At 49.8% G+C, this 20,967-nt stretch overlaps 1 protein-coding gene across 12 annotated transcripts in view; it reads left to right on the top strand.

Annotated features, from left to right (window-relative positions):
• Positions 1-1,078: 1,078 nt before the first annotated feature.
• Positions 1,079-20,967, top strand: part of PLEKHA7 (pleckstrin homology domain containing A7) — a 216,371-nt gene continuing 196,482 nt past the window's right edge. For 3 of the 12 annotated variants that reach the window (XM_047747428.1, XM_047747426.1, XM_047747425.1), the window contains exons 1-3: positions 1,086-1,482; positions 1,597-1,673; positions 1,768-1,825. In XM_047747428.1, coding sequence (XP_047603384.1) covers positions 1,217-1,482; positions 1,597-1,673; positions 1,768-1,825 — 401 coding nt within the window. In that variant the 5' untranslated portion in view covers positions 1,086-1,216. Of the gene's footprint in view, positions 1,483-1,596; positions 1,674-1,767; positions 1,826-20,967 lie in introns of all 12 variants that reach the window. The other 9 variants (XM_047747422.1, XM_047747429.1, XM_047747421.1 and 6 more) reach the window with 7 other exon arrangements.

The following is a 20,967-nucleotide window of genomic DNA, read 5'->3' as shown; positions in this document are numbered from 1 at the left end:
TCCACCTGGGATGCCTTTCTGAATAACAGTGCCCATACTACCTAGAGCCTCCTGGGAACCTTTCCACCAATTACAGCCTATACCACTGGAAGGTTGGGCTGGACCTCTCCCAGAGCCCAGTTTCCCCTCTGTCCATGCTCAGCATACAGGGGTGTCAGTGTGGAGTGGGTATTATGCACTTTTTCAGCATTTATTGAATGTGTACATGAGCCAGGCACTGCTCTAAGCACTGGGAATGTGGCAGTATATAAGACAGAACAAGGTTCCACCTCTCATTCTGCTGAAATTTTAGGTGGGTGACATATAACATAGTCAATGAACACACACACATGCCTAAGAATGTCAATGAAGTGTACACAAGTAGTGGAACGGATAGTGAAGGGAGGAGGGGAAGGGTCTCCTTTGGACAAAGAGGCCAGGGGACCGATCCCCCAAGAACTGAGATTCGAACACAAACCTGACTATGAGAAGGCTCCAGCTATGTAAAGAACTTTCCAGATGCCCCACTAGAGGCCCAGTCTGGTGGGTCTGCTCTTCTAAAAATAGACTGAGATGCAGCGGGTCCACAGCGTTGTCTCTTTTTCTGTCACTTGATAAGAACTAAAGGCACAAGCCCAAGATCCCGGTAACTTCAGGGCTGTGTGTGGTGTAAGTGGGGTTTGAGAACCTGCACCCTCCGGCTTCATATCTGAGCTGCAAACCTGGGAAAATGAAATCATGCTTGCCCTGGCATTAATAACAGAGCACCTGCTCCAGGCCAGGGTCCTTTAAGCACTTTACACCACTGTAATTTCATATAGCCAGCACAACAATCCCTTGTGGTACTTACTAGTAACTTTATTTTACAGGGAAGGAACAAATCGAGGCTCGCAATATGGATGCAACCTGTTTAGGTTTGCACGGTTCAGAGAGAAGTACAGTTCCCTAAGGCAGAAGGTCTATCATGGGGGTCGGGTGGGGTGCTCTGGAGCACTCGGGGCGCACCTTTTTTCCGGAGTTTGCCCGCGGCGCCCCGACATTGGTTCTTGGCCCCGCCCGGGTCTCCCGGCCTCAGGGGCCAAGGGGCGAGCGGCGGGCGCGCCCGGACGGCGGGCTGGGGGCGGGGAAGGCGCGGGGACAAAGGCCGCGGCCACCGCGCCCCGGTCGGACCGTGCGGCGACGAACTCCCGCGGCCGTGCGGGGACTCGAGACTCCCGGGACGTCGCCGCGCGCGGGGATGAAGCGCCCTAGGCCCGGGCTCGGGCAAGCGGAGCCCGCGGGCCCGCCGCCCGCACCGCCCCCTCCGGCCCCCCCGCCTCCTCCCCCTCTCCCTCCTCCTCCCCCTCCCCCTCCCCCTCCCCCGCCTCCGCCCCCTCTCCCCCGCCCCGCTGCGGCCGCGGCGGCCCGGCGCTCTGCGAACATGGCGGCGGCGGTCGGGCGGGACACTTTACCTGAGCACTGGTCCTATGGCGTGTGCCGGGACGGCCGCGTCTTCTTCATAAAGTGCGACGCGGGCAAGCGGGCACGCGGGCGTGGGCGGGGGCCGGGCGGGGTGCGGGGCCGGGCGGGCGTCCCCGGAGCGGCGGCGGCGCTAACAGGTGCACCTCTCTCCCGCAGTGACGAGCTCCGCCGCACAACCTGGCTGCACCCGCGCACCGGGGAGCCAGTCAACTCCGGCCACATGATACGCTCAGGTGGGAGCCGGGCGGGTAGAGTTGGGGGGCAGCGCTCGGGAGGCGCGCGCTCCGGCGGCTCAAGTTTGACCCGACTTTTTTGGCATTTCCGCAGACCTGCCCCGCGGCTGGGAGGAGGGCTTCACGGAGGAGGGAGCCAGCTACTTCATCGAGTGAGTGACCCGGTCGCCGCGATCGCACCTGTGCGGCGGGATCCGACCGGTTCCCGCCGCGCGCGCCCGCCCCCCGCCTCCCGCGCGGGTCCGGGGCGAGTTGGCGCGCACAGCGCCGAGGCCGCACTGCTGTGGGGTTTTGTGTGCCGGAGTTATGTGGCGGGCTCCGGGAAACCGGGCGGCGGGGCCCGCATCTCCGCTGGGGGCCGCAGTCCGGGCGGCAGATGGGGCGGGGGCCGCAAACTGCCTCCCCCCCACACACCCCGGTCCTGCAGTTGGGCGGGATTCGGGCGCGGGTGTGAGGGGCAGGACACGCCTCCCCTCCGGGGTCCGGCGCAGGCACGGATCCCGGCCAGGACCCACCGCTGTGGGCGGGGGTGGGGAGAGTGGAAACAATTGTTGCGTCCGGGGTCCGGGAGCTGGGGGCTGGGGAGTGGGGAGTAGAGACGGAGGGCATCTCGAGTGGGGAGGACTTGGTCTTCGACTTTGTTGACTGGGGTGGTGGTGGAGAGTCGGAACCGCACCCCCCTCGCCATCCAGAGCGCGGGCCTGCGTTGGGGCGGGGTGGCGGTGGGGAGGGAACCCATCAGCCAATAATATTCCTCGAACGCTGCGCGTCTGGGAAAGCCAGTGATCCACGGGGACAGTCACTCCAGCCTCCGCTAGCAAGCGGTAGTTCAGAAAAAGCCCGCGAGCATTGCACCACTAGCCAGGTTACCCCAGACCTGGGTCTGTAGAAGTGAAATCGTCGGGGCAGTACGCGAGGGCGCCCCGCAGCCCGAACGCTAGTATGGCTGTTCCTTCTCGCCCCGGGGCTTTACCTGTGTTGCTGCGTTTCTCTGCAAAGCTCTGTGTGGTTGCCAGTCAGCTCCCTGCGGTCGGAAGCTGCTTTGGGTCCTTTGCCCGCTGCCTGGCACAGAGAAGGCACTGGGTAAATCTTTGTTTACGGAATGAATGGACTAGCCAAGGTCTGGACGGTGGTCTGACAAATACTGTTACTTCTGGGGGCTGTGAGTCAGAATTCCTTTTTCACCAACCGAAAACACTGCTAGGCAGTAGCGGAGCAGCCTAGTCGGAGTTCGGTGGTCTCAGAAAATCCTGGATCCTCCCTCCCTAGTTTGGGCTCTTGCAGGATGTTCGAAATTCTGGTGGATGAGCTTTATGTAGGTGGACTAGGTCTAGGACCGTGGCTGGGGTCCTGCCTCACATCTGTGTTTGAGAGAGAAGTTGGGGAGCTGGCTAAGACCTCAGAACCTCTCAGTCAGTGGACCTGTCTGCTCATAACTGCATTCATTGATGTTTATTAGATTTCTCCTTGTGTGCGGCACATCGTTTTAGTCATTGGAATCACAGACCTGAATGAGGCAGACAACATCTGGATGGTCATGGAGCTTGCAGTCTGGTGGGGAGAGGGAGCAGAAAATAAATTTAAAAACCAAGAATAGTGTCAGCGGTAACTACTGTGCAGAAAATTAAGATAAGGTAATGGGATATCAAGCAGTGGTGTTGGATTGAGAGGTCTGTGGTGGTGTTTCTGAATAGGTGACATTTAAGGTAAAATTTGAATGTCAGGAGAGAGCCATCCTTGTGTTGATGAGATGGCAAAGCATATCCCCAAGAGACCAGCCAGTGCAAGGGCTTGAAGGCAGGAAGAGCTTCAAGTCCAGAGTGGAGAGGCTGGAATGTGGTGAGCAAGGGAGGAGGTTGCAAGGGAAGAAGAGGCTTCAGGTAGGAGAGAGCAAATGGTGTAGGACTTTATGAGCCAGGGTAAAGGGTTTTTAAACTTTATCCTAAGCCTAGGGAGAAATCACTGGAGGGTTTGAAGTGGGGGAGCAATGATTTGGTGTGCATTTTTAGGAAGATCATTCTCCCTGCTCTAGAGTGGGCTGTATGGAGGTGGGCAAGTGTAGTGGGCAGGATAGTGGTAGCAGTCTGTTGCTGATGACTTGACTGAGGGTGTAGCACTGGACATGTTTTCATCTGAAGTGGTCAGATTCAGGCTTGATGATCTGGATGCAGTCTGTGAGAGAAAGAAAAGAGTCAGAGATGACTCCGAGAGGCTTGAGCACCTGAGTGGATGGTACTTATATCTTCAGATGGGAGGGCTGGGAGGAGCAGTTTTGCGGTGGGGGAAAGCATGAGATCTGAGAGGTTTGAGATATGAGTATGTCTACTAGGCAGATGGATGGATCCTGAAGCTCAGAAAAGAGAGAGAGAGAGAGAGAGAGAGAGAACTGCAAAGGTGTATTTGGGTATGGTAGATGGTATTAAGGCCACAGGATTAGTTGAACTCACCTTGGAAGCGTGTGTAGACAGAAGAATGACCTAAGCCTTGAGACACAGCATTTAGAGGTTAGGAAAAGAGGTGGATCCAGCAAAGGTGAACTGAGAAGGTAGGAGGAACCCCAGTAGAATGAGAGGTTCACAGAAGCTTAAAGGACAGAACCTGATTAGAGTAGGTGGAGGGGAAAAATATGGGGTGCAGAATTGGGGTCAGTAAGCGTAGGCGAATCTTTCAGGCAGTTTTGTTAGGGAGCAGGTTGGAAACATTAGCTGGGAATTGGGGAGGTTTTGGGTTTGATGTGGCAGCGGGGAGTCTTTTTTTAGTGGGAGAGAGTAGAGCATGTTCTATTCTGCTGGGAATGAAATAGATGATGCAGGAAAGAGATGGGACAGTTCCTGGAGCAGTGTTTCTGACAAGGTGAGAGGGTGGGGACCCTGGGATCCTGGGCTTAGGTCTCAGGAGTCCCAGCTGGGAACAGGGTTTTTCATCCATTTGATGGTAGGGAGTGCTGCCCATGTCAGAGCTCATGCTAGGAGGCTGATAGGTTTAGTGAGGGGAGACATGGGTATTCCTGTATGATAGTACCTGTCTCTACCATGAAGTACTAGACTAAGTCTTGAGTTGGGGGACTTGAGGGCTGGGTAGGACTCTGGTCAGCCATTGCCACAGCCTCCCGCACAGCCTCCTGCTCTTCTCTCTTTTGCTAACTCTTCTGTGGTGACTCTGAAGTTCCTAGTGATTTTATCTTTTTAAAAAATTTTATTTTATCTATTTATTTGTCAGAGAGAGAGAGAGGAGAGTACAAGCAGGGGGAGCATCAGGCAGAGGGAGAAGCAGGCTCCCTGCTGAGCAAGGAGCCGATGCTGGACTTGATCCCAGGACCCTGAGATCATGACCTGAGCCTAAGGCAGACCCTTAACCAACTGGGCCACCCAGGCATCCCCCTAGTGATTATCCTATAGCAAGCTCTGGCTCCCCACCCCCAGGGTCCTCCCAGGCCTAGGGGAAAGCAGTGTGTGAAAGTAGGGGTACTTTCAAAGGCTAGCCATATGGGGAGGCTGGACACTGTGGCAGCCAACTATGTTTCCTGTCTCCTGAGACAGCTTCTTGAGAGACTGAACAGTTTGGAAGTAATTGTTCTCCTTTCCTCACATAAAAAATGCTTTGCTTTAGTCAGTCAACTTCCTTATATTTGCTCTGATCATTTTTGAATGTTCTATTTTTTTTTTTTTTTTTCGGATCCTCCTCTAATATGCCTCAGTTAGAGGGACAGACATTTGGCATAGCTGGTTTTATTTTCCCCAGTGGATCCTTGGTCTGGAAGTTTGTGTGAGGTTTTCAAGGTGCATCAGTTGCTCCTGATATTTAGCAGATGTTTTGATACTTTCCAGAGTACATTTCTTCTCTCCTCTCCTCCCCTTCCTTTCCTCTTCCTTCTGCCCTTCCTCCCTCCCTCTTCTTTCTTTCTTTCTTTCTTTCTTTCTTTCTTTCTTTCTTTCTTTCTTTCTTTCTTTCTTTCCTTTTCTTTCTCTTTCTCTTTCTCTTTCTCTCTTTCTTTCTTTCTTTCTTTCTTCTCCCTCCATCTTCCCTCCCTCCCTCTTCCTTCCTTCCTTCCTTTCCTTCCTTCCTTTTCTCTCTCTCTCTCTTAGTTTAATACAGGGTTCTTTAACCCTGCTGTACGTAAGAAAACCCAAAGTGTGTGTTTTTTTTTTCCTAATCTCTACACCCAACCCATGGGGCTTGAACTCATGACTCTGAGATCAGGAGTCTTATGCTCTACCAACTGAGGCAGCCAGGCACCTCCGGAAGTACATTTTTTAAAGCAGAAAAACTTGAGCTAAGACTGGTGCATTTTGCTTTTGATTTCTGCACTTGGGTTCAATTTTGGATTAGGGAAAAATATAAAAGAAATCTACTGCTGGTTCCCCTAATTCTAGACTTGGTGATGCTGATATCCTCTTCAAGAAGACTTATACTCGGGGCGCCTGGGTGGCTCAGTGGGTTAAGCCTCTGCCTTCAGCTCAGGTCATGATCTCAGGGTCCTGGGATCGAGCCCCACATGGGGCTCTCTGCTCAGCGGGGAGCCTGCTTCCTCCTCTCTCTCTGCCTGCCTCTCTGCCTGCTTGTGATCTCTCTCTGTCAACTAAATAAATAAAATCTTAAAAAAAAAAAAAAAAGAAGACTTATACTTTAGGGGTGCCTGGATGGCCCAGTTGGTTAGGCAGCTGCCTTTTGCTCAGGTCATGATCCCAGAGTCCTGGGATTGAGCCTCAGGTTGAGCTCTCTGCTGACCAGGGAGCCTGCTTCTCCTTCTGCCTGCCATGCCCCCTGCTTGTGCTTTTTCTCTCTGTGTGTCAAATAAATAAATACAGTCTTAAAAAAAAAAATCCTTAAAGTGGGGTGCCTGGGTGGTGCAGTTGGTTGAGTGTCCAACTCTTGGTTTCAGCTCAGGTCATGATCTTAGGGTTGTGAGACTGAGCCCCACGTCAGCCTCTGCACTCAGTGTGGTGCGCTTGGGATTCTCTCCGTCTTCTGTTCCGCCTCCTCCCCCCCACCCCTCAGCCAGGAGTCGTCTTCTTCCTCTGCCCCTCCCCCTGCTCATGCTTTTTCTCTTTTGTTTTCTGTTTCTCTCAAATAAATAAATAATAAAAAAAAGAAGACTTACACTTTAAAACTTTTCTACTTTCCCATGAGTCTCTTAGCCAAGTAGCAAGATCGAATACTAATGGAGATAATAGTGTCATTAACGGCAGCAGCAATAAGAGTAGTAGTAGTAGCAATTATGTAATAGTCTCATCTTTTCCAGTCTTTGAAAAATGCCAGGAACTGTTTTATAACTATTATGTGATTTAATTCTTACAACAATTTGATGAGGTAGGAACTCTTATTAGTTCCATTTTACTGATGTGGAAACTCATAGTAATCCTGGGCATTCCAACAGCAAAGGGCAGTTGGCTTATTTCTGGTATCTTTTCTTACTTGGTTTTTGTAACAGCAGAAGAGCAGAGATTATTGTATTCTGGTCCATGAAGGTTCAGTGATTTGTCTGGCGTGCTTAGAGCTGGACCAGAAAGTTAGTCTTCAGTCTCTAAAATGGTACCCATGGTACTGGGGCAGCTTCTACCCCAGGTCACAGGTGTGAGGCAGCATTGATACTTGAAGGAGCCTTGTGCCAGGTGCCATTGCTCTGAGTCAGGCTGCCCAAGGCTTACAGGGCAGAGGCCTTCTTTGCTTTTGCTGGGGATTGAGGCACCTGAGAAAGTCAGCAGCCCTTGGTCTTCTGAGCTGATTGGTGGTGGTGTAAGTCTCTGATTAGTAAGGAATGGAAGAGATGGAAGACATTAATTATTAATTAGTAAAAGCAGTTTGGTAGACACAGCCTTTTCACATGTGAGACCCATAAGGGTAAACTTCTAGAACAGGCCATAGGAGCAAGGGTGTTACACTGGGCTGGTTTTCGGGGGTTTTGTGGCACCCTATGGTTGGCTTCTTCCTACAGTAGGCTTTGAGTAGATCCTGAGTCAATAAAGAGGACGAATGGAGTGAGGAGGGTCTTGGCCACCCTGCCTGTGCCAAGGTGATTCCCCGAAGGCTGGTACCCTGTTCTGCATTTCTGAGGCATTGGTACCCAGCCCAGCTCTGGGCTCTGAGTAGGTTCTTGGTATTTATTAAAGCAGGAGTGTCTTAAGGGACTCAATGAATTTAGTAGATATTCCAAGTTTTGGAAAACCTGTTGGGGAGGAGATCAGGGGCTAGGGGAGCCTGGGCAAGGTGAGAGAAGCAAAGCAGCCAGGAGCCGAGCCTGTCGATGCTAGTGCCTGGATCTGAGCCTTCCTGGCAGTCGTTGCTTGCTGTCCAGAATAGCACCTGAAGTAGGAACGTGGCCTCCTGTGGCTGCTTCACCTCATAACCTCATGCTCTGCATCTGGGGAATGGACAGCTGTTGGGATCCCCTCCCTGGTTCTTTCCCTCTCTGGTTGCCTCGTGTCCTCTGTGACTTGGCTCCAGAGTCCTGGTGGGAAGCAGCTGATTGCACAAGGTCTCTTCTAGTTTTCTGTTCCTTAGGTTTAGCTTTGGAGACTTGCAGGGCCATCCTGTGTAGGTGCGATTCTCCTTGTGGGTGTCCAGCCCCAAGTGAGGCCAGTGAGGCTCTTGGGAAAGACATTTCTGAGGCTTGGAGTAAGACCGACTTTCCCCACGTTAGCTCTGTGGACCGCAGCAGGTCCTGCCTGGCTACATAATTTGCAGGACTCAGTGCAAAATCAGAAAGTTCAGGGGCACTCGTTCACAAAGCTGGAAAAAGGTGTCACTCGAGGTATTCAAGTATTAAACTTTTTCCTTTTTTCTGTGGTTTTCTCTCAACTTGTCATGGTGTTTTTTATTTGCTATTATTTGCTATTCAAAGTCATTCCAAGTTAAAAAAGAAATCAATTTATTAGCATGACTCTCGGGTTCATGTCTGTATTGTAGAATATTTCGAATGCAGACATCAGGGTGATGACCTTGTGTGCTGACCCACCACCACCATACCCATTCCAAGACACCACAAGGCAAGGGTGCTGGTGCTCACACTCTCCTGGACAGGAATGAGGAGGAGGGAGGCTGGGTAGAGCTTGGGGCTCTAGGTGATTAGGAATAGGCAGTTAAGAACATGTCCCATGGGGGCACCTGGGTGGCTCAGTGGGTTAAGCCTCTGCCTTCAGCTCAGGTCATGATCTCAGGGTCCTGGGATTGAGCCCCACATCGGGCTGTCTGCTCAGTGGGGAGCCTGGTTCCCCCGCGCCCCCCCCACCTGCATCTCTGCCTACTTGTAATGTCTCTTTCTCTCTCTGTCAAATAAATAAATAAAATCTTTAAAAAAAATTAAAAAAACCAAAAAACAAAAAAACATGTCCCATGCAGGCAGGGAGTGGGGACCGGGCACGAGACAAGGTTTTAAGATTCCTTCAGAAGGGTTACTTTTCTAGAGATAACACTAAATATCTGGAGTGTGTTTTTGTATCCAGCAAACCCATTTTCTCTGAAATTAAAGGGAAAGAGGAATTGGGGAATGAGGGCTGAACCAGGGATGACTGAATGTCCAGGCGGGTACCCCAGTGGGCTGTAGGTGCCAAGTATAGAAGGCCTTTTGGAAAAGTCTGTGAATACTGGAAGGCCCAGGAAGGTGCCTCGTAAGATTTAATTATGCTATCACTGAAGGAGTCTTCCAGCAGCCCCCCTACATTTCCTGTCTGCCACTTTTTCTCCCCAGACAAATGCTGAACTTCATGTTAGTGAAATTTGTCTTGTAGAGTGCCAAACTATTGGTTCACTTATTTGCCCTCTTTCTCATTTATCATCTTTCTCATTGCTGGGAACAGCATTTCAAACCAGAAAGCAACAGTTTTGTAAAGAATTTCTGGGAAACAGCAGCTCACATCTATTTAAAATGGAAATTCTGAAACCTCTTGTTGAAGGTTAAGAAAAGCTTCTCCCAGCTTGGCCAGTTTTGGCATAATTCCACACTTTACGTTTCATTTCCTGGTTGTTTTATCAAGAGTGAAAACTGGCTCAAGGATTGAAGCGTTAGGTCCTTTACAAAAGGAACAACAGTGGTGTTGTGCAGAAAGCAGAAGGAAGGATTAGCAGCCCTGATTTGCACCACGCTCTCAAAAAGTTCTGGGAAAACCTCTGTAAGAAAGACAGTTACAGGGCGCCTGGGTGGCTCAGTTGGTTAAGTGACTGACTTCAACTCAGGTCAAGATCCTGGAGTCCTAGGATCAAGTCCTGCATCGGGCTCCCTGCTCAGCAGGGAGTCTGCTTCTCTCTCTGACCCTCCCCTTGTGCTTTCTTTCTCATTCTCTCTCTCAAATAAATGGATAAAATCTTAAAAAAAAAAAAAAAAAAAAAAAGAAAGATGGTTGCAAGTAGCTCCTAAGGCTCTTTACCCCTGTGAGGGGTGTGCTTCAGAGAAAGGACGGGGGAGGGGGGAGGAGCGGGACTATCCCTGATTTTCAGGGCTGTGTGTGTGAAGAGGGTGGTTGGAGGTTTCATGTGCATTGACAGAGCTCTGTCCCTTCTCTTGATATTTACGGGAGTAAACCTTGTGCTGCTTAAATTAGGGCTTCGATAGGAGTCTCTTTGGGAAAGCACATCAGAATGTGGACTGTTTGGGGATTTAATGAGGTGCTTGCTCCAGTCTTCCCATCTCTTCAGAAGAGAGCACGGGTTTGAATCTCTGCTCAGTGAACTGGCATGGTGTCTTACGTCAGTACCGACAGAGGGAGAAACACGGAGGAATATGGTTTCATTTGCCTGGTGCCTTTATATGGCTGTCAAAACACTTGTTTCTGATTTTCTGAAATGACAAGTGTTTTGGGTTAGTGTTTTATTATTTACAGAGTACTTCATGAACATTATCTGATTGGAAGCTTACAGTTACTGGGTTTTTCAGTGCAGAAAAGTGAGCTCAGAGGAATAAAGGGACTTCCTAAAGCCTCATGCTGTGTTGGTTCAGCCTTTTTGAGTTCAGAGAAGACATGGATATGTGATTGTCTCAGACAAGGGCTTCTTAGACTTTTTCAACCACAGCTGAATGACTGAAGATGATGAAGGCAAACTCTCCTGGAGATTGGATGGCAGGAAATGTCATCAAAATGTGGGTACTATCCAAAAATTCATGTAGACTTGACCCTCAATTTAACTTATTATAAAATCCCTTCCCATATCTTCATTTAAGATCAGTGCTTTGGCAGGATGTATCATGTTCATTGTATGGCTTGGTGTTTTCTCAAACAGAAATGTGTGCTCCCAGGACACTAATTCCCTTGTTCAGTCTTAAGGGACCAGGGGAGTGGGGAGATGGCTCATTGGCTTCTAGCCTGTCTGGGCCATGCTTCTCCAAAGGGGGATGTACAGGCTTGGAGGAAGACATAAGCAGCTGTTGAGACCTTGGGCCATCTTTTTTTTTTTTTTTTTTTTTCTTTTTAAAATTAACATATAGTGTATTATTTACCCCAGGGGTACAGGTCTGTGAATCATCAGGCTTACACATTTCACAGTGCTCACCATAGCACATATCCTCCCCAATGTCCATCAGCCAGCCACCCTATCCTTATCCCCCCATCCCCCAGCAACCTTCATTTTGTTTCGTGAGATTAAGAGTCTCTTATGGTTTGTCTCCCTCCTGATCCCATCTTGTTTCATTTCTTCCTTCTCTACCTCCCGTGACCACCAGCCCTGCCTCTCAAATTCCTCATATCAGAGAGATCATATGATAATTGTCTTCTCTGATTGACTTATTTTGCTTAGCATAATACCCTCTAGTTCCATCCACGTTGTTGCAAATTGGAAGATTTCGTTTCTTTTGATGGCTGCATAATGTTCCATCGTATTTATATACAACATCTTCTTTATCCATTCATCTGTTGATGGACATCTAGGCTCTTTCCATAGTTTGGCTATTGTGAACATTGCTGCTACAGACATTCGGGTACACGTGCCCTTCCGGATCACTACCTTTGTATCTTTAGGGTAAATTCCCAGGAATGCAATTGCTGTGTCATAGGGTAGCTCTATTTTCAACTTTTTGAGGAACCGTCATACTGTTTTCCAGAGTGGCTGCACCAGCTTGCATTCCCACCAATAGTGTAGGAGGGTTTCCCTTCCTCCGCATCCTCGCCAACATCTGTCATTTCCTGGCTTGTTAATTTTAGCCATTCTGATGGTGTGAGGTGGTATCTCACTGTGGTTTTGATTTGTATTTCCCTGATGCCGAATGATGTTGAGCACTTTTTTCATGTGTCTTTTGGCCATTTGGATGTCTTCTTTGCCGAAATATCTGTTCACGTCTTCTGCTTGGGCTGTCTTTTGAGTTGTGCCAGACCACCCCACTGTCTCCTATCTAACCTACTCTGGGTCACCTGGATGCTGGCTGGATTTTTTTGGAAGCCAAAGGACAGCCAGGCAACTTCATCATGCAGAAAAATGTATAGGTGTTGTGCATGTGGTGGTAGTGTGTGTAAGGAGGTGGTGGGTAGGTGCATTGGCTCTGGATTCCCAGATTATGATTCCAGTTCCACCAGTTACAGTTCCCTGTCCTTCTTCCTTTAAGCCTCATGTCCTCACCAAAGAAATGGGGATAAGTAAGGGAATTACATGAATTGATTGATGGAAAGGGTGCCTAGCAGGTGCCTGACCTAGTAAACACCCAATAAATGTGAGCTCCTCATTGTACATCCACGTAGCTATGAGATGGGGTGGAAATGTGAATTCTGAGTCCTTATTACATTCAGCAGCTGGTGCAGAAATCTGGTGCCCTCGAACTGGGGTTGCCTGGGTCAGGGGCATGCAAACTATAGGACTCAGCTCAGAATTTGGACCAATAAAAACTGCATAACCATTTTGGTTATTAAAAGGATGTCCTCGGGGCGCCTGGGTGGCTCAGTGGGTTGGGCCGCTGCCTTCGGCTCAGGTCATGATCCCAGGTCCTGGGTTCGAGCCCCACATCGGGCTTTCTGCTCAGCAGGGAGCCTGCTTCCTCCTCTCTCTCTGCCTGCCTCTCTGCCTACTTGTGATTTCTCTCTGTCAAATAAATAAATAAAATCTTTAAAAAAAAAAAAAGGATGTCCTCATTCTTGGGAAATACTGACGTATTTGCTCTCAAACGGTTGAGAAAAAACTGCATGTGTATGTGTGTGTGCGCACACACGTGTGCAGGGGAGCAGATGATCGAGCATTTGGAGAAATGCTAACAGTGGGTGAGGCTGGGTGAGGGGTACTATTCTTGCATGTCTCTCTAAGTTTAAAATGATTTCCAAATTAAAAGTTAGCTAAAGAGGGGCGCCTCGGTGGCTCAGTGGGTTAAAGCCTCTGCCTTTGGCTTGGGTCATGATCCCAGAGTCCTGGGATTGAGCCCCGCATCGGGCTCTCTGCTCAGCCGGGAGCCTGCTTCCCCCTCCCCCTGCCTCTCTGCCTACTTGTGATCTCTCTCTCTGTCAAATAGATAAATAAAATCTTAAAAAAAAAAAAAAGTTAGCTAAAGAAACAACACTAGGGGTGCCTGGGTGGCTCAGTGGGTTAAGGCTCTGCCTTCAGCTCAGGTCATGATCTCAGGGTCTTGGGATTGAGCACCACATCGGGCTCTCTGCTCAGCGGGGAGCCTGCTTTCCCCCACTCTCTCTGCCTGCCTCTCTGCCTACTTGTGATCCCTCTCTCACTGTCAAATTAATAAATAAAATCTTAAAAAAAAACCAAAACCAAAACAACACTAACCTTAACCATCAGGGCTGTGCTGTCCCTAGGCCACAGGTACCTTGTCCAGGCTGCAGGGACCTGCAGACCAAGAGCCCAGGGTAATGAGGTGTGAAAACGCTCCCGGGCTGGCTGTTTCCCGGGCATTTAGAAGGCTGCACAGATGTCCTCTCCTTAATCTGGGTGGCCACCTGGTTATCGGCTCTGACTGCTGAAGGACAGACTTATTGTCTGGTGCTGCCTGGGCCCCAGATGTCAACAGTAATAATCTTCATGGTACTCTATAGTTGAGAAACACATGCATTCCTTTTAAAGGCAGGGATTTTTATTAGCCTCATTTTACAGATCAAGCAGTGGAGGCTGGGGGAGGGACGGGGTTAAAAGATCTTCCTGATGCCAGAGCAACAGTAAGGGAGCTGGCACTTAGAACCTGAGTCTTGGCTCCAAATTTGTGCATTGTTTATACCATGGTGTCTTCTGACTCACATAGCCACTCCCTGTGTACTGAATCCTCCTGTAGTGTTATGTCCCCAAATTGGTCCTCAGTACCTTCCCTGATGACCCTTTGGGCCTCCTTCAGAAAGTCCCCTGCAGGGTGGATGAGTGAGGGGTGGGTTGAATGGTCCCTAGGCAGGGCAGTGGGCAAGTCCCTGGTGCTCTGGGAGAGTGGACTGCCACCCCCCTCACCCCAGCCCCGCCACCTGCCCATGTCAGCTGACCACAGCTTAGGGGCTGATGAGCCTCTTAAGCCTGCTTACAGCCAGGCTGTCTCTTTCAGGTTCTGCCAGAAGAGTGTTTCCAGCATCCCAGTCAGTGTTCTCAGGGTTTCTCAGGGGCTTTTTCTGCCAAGGCAGAGCCCTCACCCTCTCGAGGTCTGACAGCTTGGCGTTAGCGTGCAGTCTCTCCCAGGGACTGTGGGCTACCTCTTGTGCTTCCCTGGGACAGTCTGTCATGCAGGCAGGGTGCAGTGTGCTCGGGGGCGGAGGGGGCAGAGGGCCCATTCAAGCTCTCTACCTGGGCCCCTGGCTGCACCGCCTCCAGTGTTCTCTCCAGGGGGGTGAAGTGGGAGGGGAGACGGTCTCCTTCCCAGGAGGAGTGGAGCCAGAGCAACTTTGTAGCTTAGTGCAGTCACCTTTGCAATAATCATCCTCTTCGCTTGCAAACTGAGTTGTCTGTGCAAGTCTGCAGATGGAACCAGTGGGCCACCTTGAAGAGTGGTGAGCACCTTATTGGGGGGGGCAGTTTAATGAGAGGCTGGATGGCTTTTGGTCCAGGATTCACCTGTTGAGTCACCAGACTCTGGTAAACCATGTGCTATATGCCAGTCTCTGCACTGGGTGCCATGGAGAGAAATAGACATCATCATCATCGTGCCATGGAGAGAAATAAACATCATCATCCCTGCCCTCCAGCAGGGCCCAGTCCAGGGAGGGAGAGGGACACTGGACAATTTCAGTATAGGTAATAGGAGCTGGTGACCCTGAGGACAGGGCCCTAGGGAGCTTCAGAGGGTGAGTGCGAGGAAGGCAAGGCATCTGTGGAGCAGAGCAATGGGTAACCCGAGGCAAGAGAGGCCAGGGGACGAAACTGGCAGGAGTTAGGGGGTGTAAAGTATGTGTGTGCTTGTCTGCACCTTGAAGAGGCTGGTGCTGAGTTGAGGTATAGGGACTGGTCCTGGATAACACCCTTCACTAAATAGTAGCTGGGCTTCAGGAGAGTGATGTAATTGGGGATATTGCCCTAAGGGTTCCCCGACTCCTGCATCTGAGGGGTGGTGCTGGGTGGTGGGAGTTATAAAGCATGAATTCTGGAGTCCGAGTCCCAGGGTTGAAATCTTATCTTTGCTGCCAGGTTGGACAGGCCACTTAAACCTCTCTGTGTCTTCAGATGTTTCTTCAACTGTAGAATGGGGACAACAGCTGTACTGTACACTTAGAATAGTGCCTGGCAAATCTCACATGCTATGTAAGAATTAACTGTTATCATCACTCCTCCTAGAAGCGGAGCCCCCGCCTGTGTGGCACAGTCTGCAGAAAGTGATGGTTCATTCACTTTGGGGAAATCTCCTAAGATCAGGCTAGCAGGAGGGAGAAGTGTGTTTTCTTGTTGAGACTTATCCTTAAAAGGAAGCTGGGCATGACGTCATTGGTGCTTAAATACCAGAGAAAGGATTCTTCATCTTTGAAGCCCTGTGTGGCTGTGTCCAACCAGAGAGAAAATAGATGGGTTTCTCGTACCTACGATCAACACATTTTCCAAACGGGCAGTTATGATACACTCCCCTTTCACCCTCCACACTCATCCCCAGTGAGAGGGCTCCCTGGTGCTAGCAGTAGTGTTTGCATTGCCTGGCAGGGCCTCTAGCTCTCTTTTTGGAGGTAGTGACCCTGGTATCCATGCCAGAGCACTTGATGAAGGAGTCGTAAGGGTGGACATGAAGTACAAACTGTTCTAGAATGCTGAGTCCAAACTTCAAGGGGGTGGGACTGAGAATGAGTATTATCCCGAGTTCCACGAGGGATTCTCTGGATGCTGAAAGGGAAGATGTCTCAGAGCTTCAGCCTCCCCACGATAATGATATTGTACAGTAATGATAATGCTACTCTCCTTCCTGGTGTTATTGAGCATTTATTGAGAATCTAACATGATGGCCTGTCTGCAGCTCCTTTAGATGCATGGTAGATGCTCAAGTATTGCGTGCCTTTGCATTTACAGGAGGCGCTCTGCTGGAACTGTTTGGATGAAGCTGTGGGAAGGGCCCCGAGAAAGTGTCAGTAGGCACAGCTGTCTGTCAGTGGCCATCCTGTTACCCAGAGTTGATCCCTGGCCCCTGGAGGGTCTCTGGTTTCCCCTTTAGGGGTTGGGAATGTACTACCATTCCCTGTGCCCCAGTGATGCTGGCAGTCCTGGAGGTGGGCAGTAGGGCTGGTCAGGTGGATGAACACTGAGTGGGGACTACATCTGCCTGGGAATGGGGTAGATTGGCATTTCCACATCTCAGAACCCCAGGACCACTTAGAGATCCTTCTGAGAGCAGAGGAAGGCCTGGAGTAATGGGTGTGTTATTCGGAGTGATTGATGTTGAAAGCCAGAGGCAGCAAGCAGGCTGCAATTAAGTTGAGAAATGGAAAAACTACTCTGTGTGGGAGAATAGATAAGTCCCGGCGGACAGTGGTGATGTTGGGGAGGTCGTCGAGGTGTCTGGTGTTGTAGTCTTCCCTGAGGTGGTCCTGGGGGAGATGGAGCAGGGGCAGGATTGTGACTTAGTGCCACAAATAGCTTGCCAGCTCCTTGGGAACAGTGTCAGGCATAGAGCCAGTCCTCAACCAAATTGGTGTGGGATGGTTGATCTGACATTTGGCATGACCTTCATGACATTGGCAGGCATACAAGGAGAGAGAGTTGATTGAAATTGGGAGTAAATTGGGGTTGTAAGCTGACCACAGAATCCATCGTCAGGATTCCGGGGAGGGGGAAAAGGTTTCCTTCCTTTCCTCGGAAATTGTTGGGAGAGATTTTTTTTTTTTCCTCAACACATTCTGACCTGGGGATTTAAAGAAATAGATGAATGCTGCGAGGCTAAATATCTGTAATCATTGTACCCATTAATGCGTTTCTAGATGGAATTGGTGGTACCTGAAATTACACCCATTCACGGAGGCTTTGAATAATTACATTTTTTGAGCCCTGGTGTGTGGGCGGGTGCGGAGAGAACTCAGTCGGCTTCTCTCAGCCTTCCTCACCTGAAAATGCATAGATGTGTTTGTGTGTTTGGCACCAGATGGTTTATAAAACTCAGTGGGGATATTAATTCTTTGGGGGAAAGGAGAGTAATTGGCTTCCTATTCTGTGAACAGATAGATATTTAAATTAGAATCCAAAGCATACTCCTTTTGCCTCAAGAGCTCCATGTGTCTGAGGGGCCCAGTGATTGACGATGCAGCAACTGTGTCGAGTGATGATCTCGCTGGGTCTTTTGAGGCTGCTCCTTGGGTCCGGCAGGACTGGATGGTGCTGATTGTCTTCTGGAGTCCTTGGACAGGTTTGAGGATTTGTTTTTTTCTTTACGGTCTCTGTTGGATTTGGCTTGGTTTGGGGGTTTAGTAACCTGAGCACTAGGGCAGAGGGACTGTCACACCAAGGAGCCAGTTGCTTTTGTTGAGTCCTTATTTGCTTGTTTTACAAATGTTTATCTAGTGCTCATCACAGGCATTGTTTTAAGGGCTTCACAGACAGGGACTCATTTAATCCCACTACCAACCCTGTGAAGTAGGTACTTATCCTCATGAGGAATATGAGGCACAGGCAGGTTAGGGACCTCGCAGCACAGGTGTTAGGTGGCAGGGAAGAGATCATCCCTAGCTGCCCTTAACTGGTGGTCCTCGTGGTCCCTTCGAGCCCTGCTTGGCCTGTTTCCATCATGCTCCATGGTGGACTGTGCTGCGGGAGATAGGGGAACTATCAGGTTGGGACTGAGCAGGCAGGCTTGGCAGCCCAACTTTGTGGCTGTGGAACTCAAGCGGGTCATTTAACTTCTGAACAAAATAGGGCAAAGGCTGGTATCTGTCCCATGGGTCTTTTGTAGTGGTTAAATGAGAATAATACAGACAGTCCATGACTTATAATGGTTCAACTTAGGATTTTTTGATATGACATGACTGTGGAGGGAAAGAGATACGCATTCCACAGACGCCATACTTTGAATTTTGAATTTTGAGTTGTTTTAATCTTTCCCTGCGTGAGCGATAGGTGTTTTGACACTCTGGTGACACTGGGCAGCGGCAGTGAGCACAGCTCCCAGTCAGCCAGGAGATCATGAGGGTAAAAAACCAATGGACTTAAAACCATTGTCTTTTTTAACTTACAGTACAGGATGCAATACATGATGTGAGATTTTCAACACTTTATTGTAGGCTTTGTGTCGGATGATTTTGCCCAACTGTAGGCTAACTTAAGTGTTCTTAGTACATTTAAGGTAGGCTGGCCTAAGTTATGGCATTAGATAGGTCAGGCATACTGAATGCATTTTTTTTAAAATTTTATTTATTTATTTGACAGATAGAGATCACAAGTAGGCAGAGAGGCAGGCGGGGGTGGGGGGGAGCAGGCTCCCTGCCGAACAGAGAGCCTGATGTGGGGCTTGATCCCAGGACCCTGGGATCATGACCTGAGCTGAAGGCAGAGGCTTTAACCCACTGAGCCACTCAGGTGCCCCCTGAATGCATTTTTAACTTTGGTATTTTCAATATACAGTGAGTTCATCAGGATATAACCCCACTGTAGGTTGAATTGGACATGTGAAATACTCAGTTCCCAGAGCATAGTGTAGTTCAGTAAATTTTAGCAGGTGTTTCCATGTATGCTTTTTTCTATAATGGCTGATGGATCCAAGCATATTTAGGTAATTCCTTCACTTACATCCCACAGCGACTCTTATCTTCTGATGTACACCGAGGGTACCTGTGTATACTGTCCAGCTCAGATTCTCAGGTACAGGCATTTTCTAATAGAGGGGATTGAGCATCCTGATGCATTTCACGGAGGGTTAAAAATGTCCAACTGTACTTACTATTTTTAACCACAGCTGTACCCTAATTATGATGTTGGCTGTTACAGCGGAAGAGGTTAGGCAGTTTGGATATAGTTGCAGCAAAGGTTGTATCTGACCCAAGTTCTGGCTTGCTTCCCCTGGGTAAGGGGAGAAATAGCTCTGGTGATAATGGAAAAAAGGAGAGGGGAGGCCGAATTCAGTTCAGCCTTTGTGTATCCATTTTTGCCATGTCCTGGCACCATATTTGTTGTACTCCAGGGGATGTCAGGGAGCCCAGGTTGCTGGTGAAGCAAGATATCTGCACCAGATAGGATGGTTAAGCGGTGTGTGACCAAGTGTCCAGTGAGTAATGTGAGTGCAGCCTGGAGAGGAATGTCCAGGAGGAAACAGCTCAGGGGTTGGAGGCATCAGGGAAGACTTAGGGGGTTTTATGAGTTGGGAATGGGTGGGGACAAGGGAGGGAGCGGGTGCTTCAGGGGGACTAGCATTCATTATTCAGGGTCCCTTCACTTAACAGACTTATACTGAGCACCGTGTGTGTGCCAAGCATTGGTCTGGGCACTGGATACCAAAATGAGTACGGAAGAGCAGAGAACATAGTACTGAGAGGCAGAATGGCCCTTGGGAGCATGATGTGATGCAGGGTTGCCTGGGTTTGAATCCCCGCCCTGCCACTTACTAGCTTGTGGCTCCTGAGCAAGTTAGGTAATCTGGAGTGTCGGTTTCTTCATCTTTAAGATGGGGATAATAATAATTGTGCTTAGAGGTGAAATGAGTTCATAAGAAGTACTCAGAATAGTCTTGAACATAGAAAGTACTCCCGTGTGTTAGCCATTTATTATCCCTAGAATGTGACCTCCACGAAGGCAGGAATTTTCTCTCTCAGTTTTGTTCACTGCTGTATTGCTGGCTCTCAGAAAGTATCTGGTACATGGTAAGCATTCAGTTAACGAATCATAGTGCCTTTGCAGTCCTCCAGGAACCTGGGAGGCTGATCTCTGGTAGGGACCCAGACATGTCCACAGCTAGACGATACTGTGCAAATATCTCCTTTGATAAGGAGAGCATGGGGACCCGGAGGGGGACCGAGGAAGGCTGGCCGGAAAAGGTGTTCTGGTGGGCAAGGGGAGTCTGAGCTGGACCTTGAAAAGCAGGGATTTGTTGGATGATAAGAGCTGTTTATGGAAGAGGAAGCAGCATGGGCAGAGCAGTAAGAGAATCTGGCGCATTCAAGACGCTGTGAGAGGGAGAGGAAGGCGGTGCGGCAAGGGCTGCTCTGGGGAGCTGTGGCTCCATCCTGAGGGCAGTGTGGCTCCAGGGCGTGAGCCGGGGTGTGACCACGGCCCCACCATGGTTGTACGGGAGGAGGAGGGGATGTACTGGGGTGCTGGGTGTCTGCAGAGGTGGTGCTGGAGGAAGTAGGCTGGAACCTTTGAAGGGTACCCCCCCCCAACAGGTGAGGGATTGGCCTCTAAAGGAGGAGAATCTGGGTAACCCATACTACTGCTGGCAGCACTCCTGCCTTGAAATAGAAAGAGATGGAGATAAAGAGTAGGTGGTGTGAGTGTCCTAGTGACGACCTAGTTAAAACCTGACCTCCTAGAAGGGCAAGAGCCAGCCTCATGCTTGCCCTGCTTAGCTGGTCCCTCCTTGGCTCTGGGCGATGTGCAGAAGTCCTGTGGCAGGTGACCTTGGCCCCACCCCACTTACAGGAAGTCTGGTTCCCAGGCTGTGTACTCAGTGCTTCCAAGGGAAAGGGCTGAGGGTTGGGGTGCCGTGAGTAAAGGAAAGGAAGAGGAAGAAGCTGGAGTCAATTGAAGAAGACGGAGGAAAACTTTTTATATTTAGGCTTTCGTTCCCTCCAGAGTATCCTAATTCCTCATAGACTAAACACCCTTCCCCTCCTGGTCTCCCCACCCAGCTCCCGACTTCCTTAAATGCCACCCAGAGGTAGTGGGGAAGAGTAAACGTGGAGGCTTTTACTTTCGTAAGCCTACTGTCTCATTTCCCTTTGGTCTGCCTGATTTCTCTGAGGCCTTCAGGACTTACTTCTATAGCGGATAATTCCCATGCAGG

Source organism: Lutra lutra, chromosome 10, assembly GCF_902655055.1.
Source record: "Lutra lutra chromosome 10, mLutLut1.2, whole genome shotgun sequence".
NCBI classification, from domain to species: Eukaryota; Metazoa; Chordata; class Mammalia; order Carnivora; family Mustelidae; genus Lutra; species Lutra lutra.
Note: the sequence above shows the minus strand (reverse complement) of the source record. Positions and strands in the feature narration are given on the sequence as shown.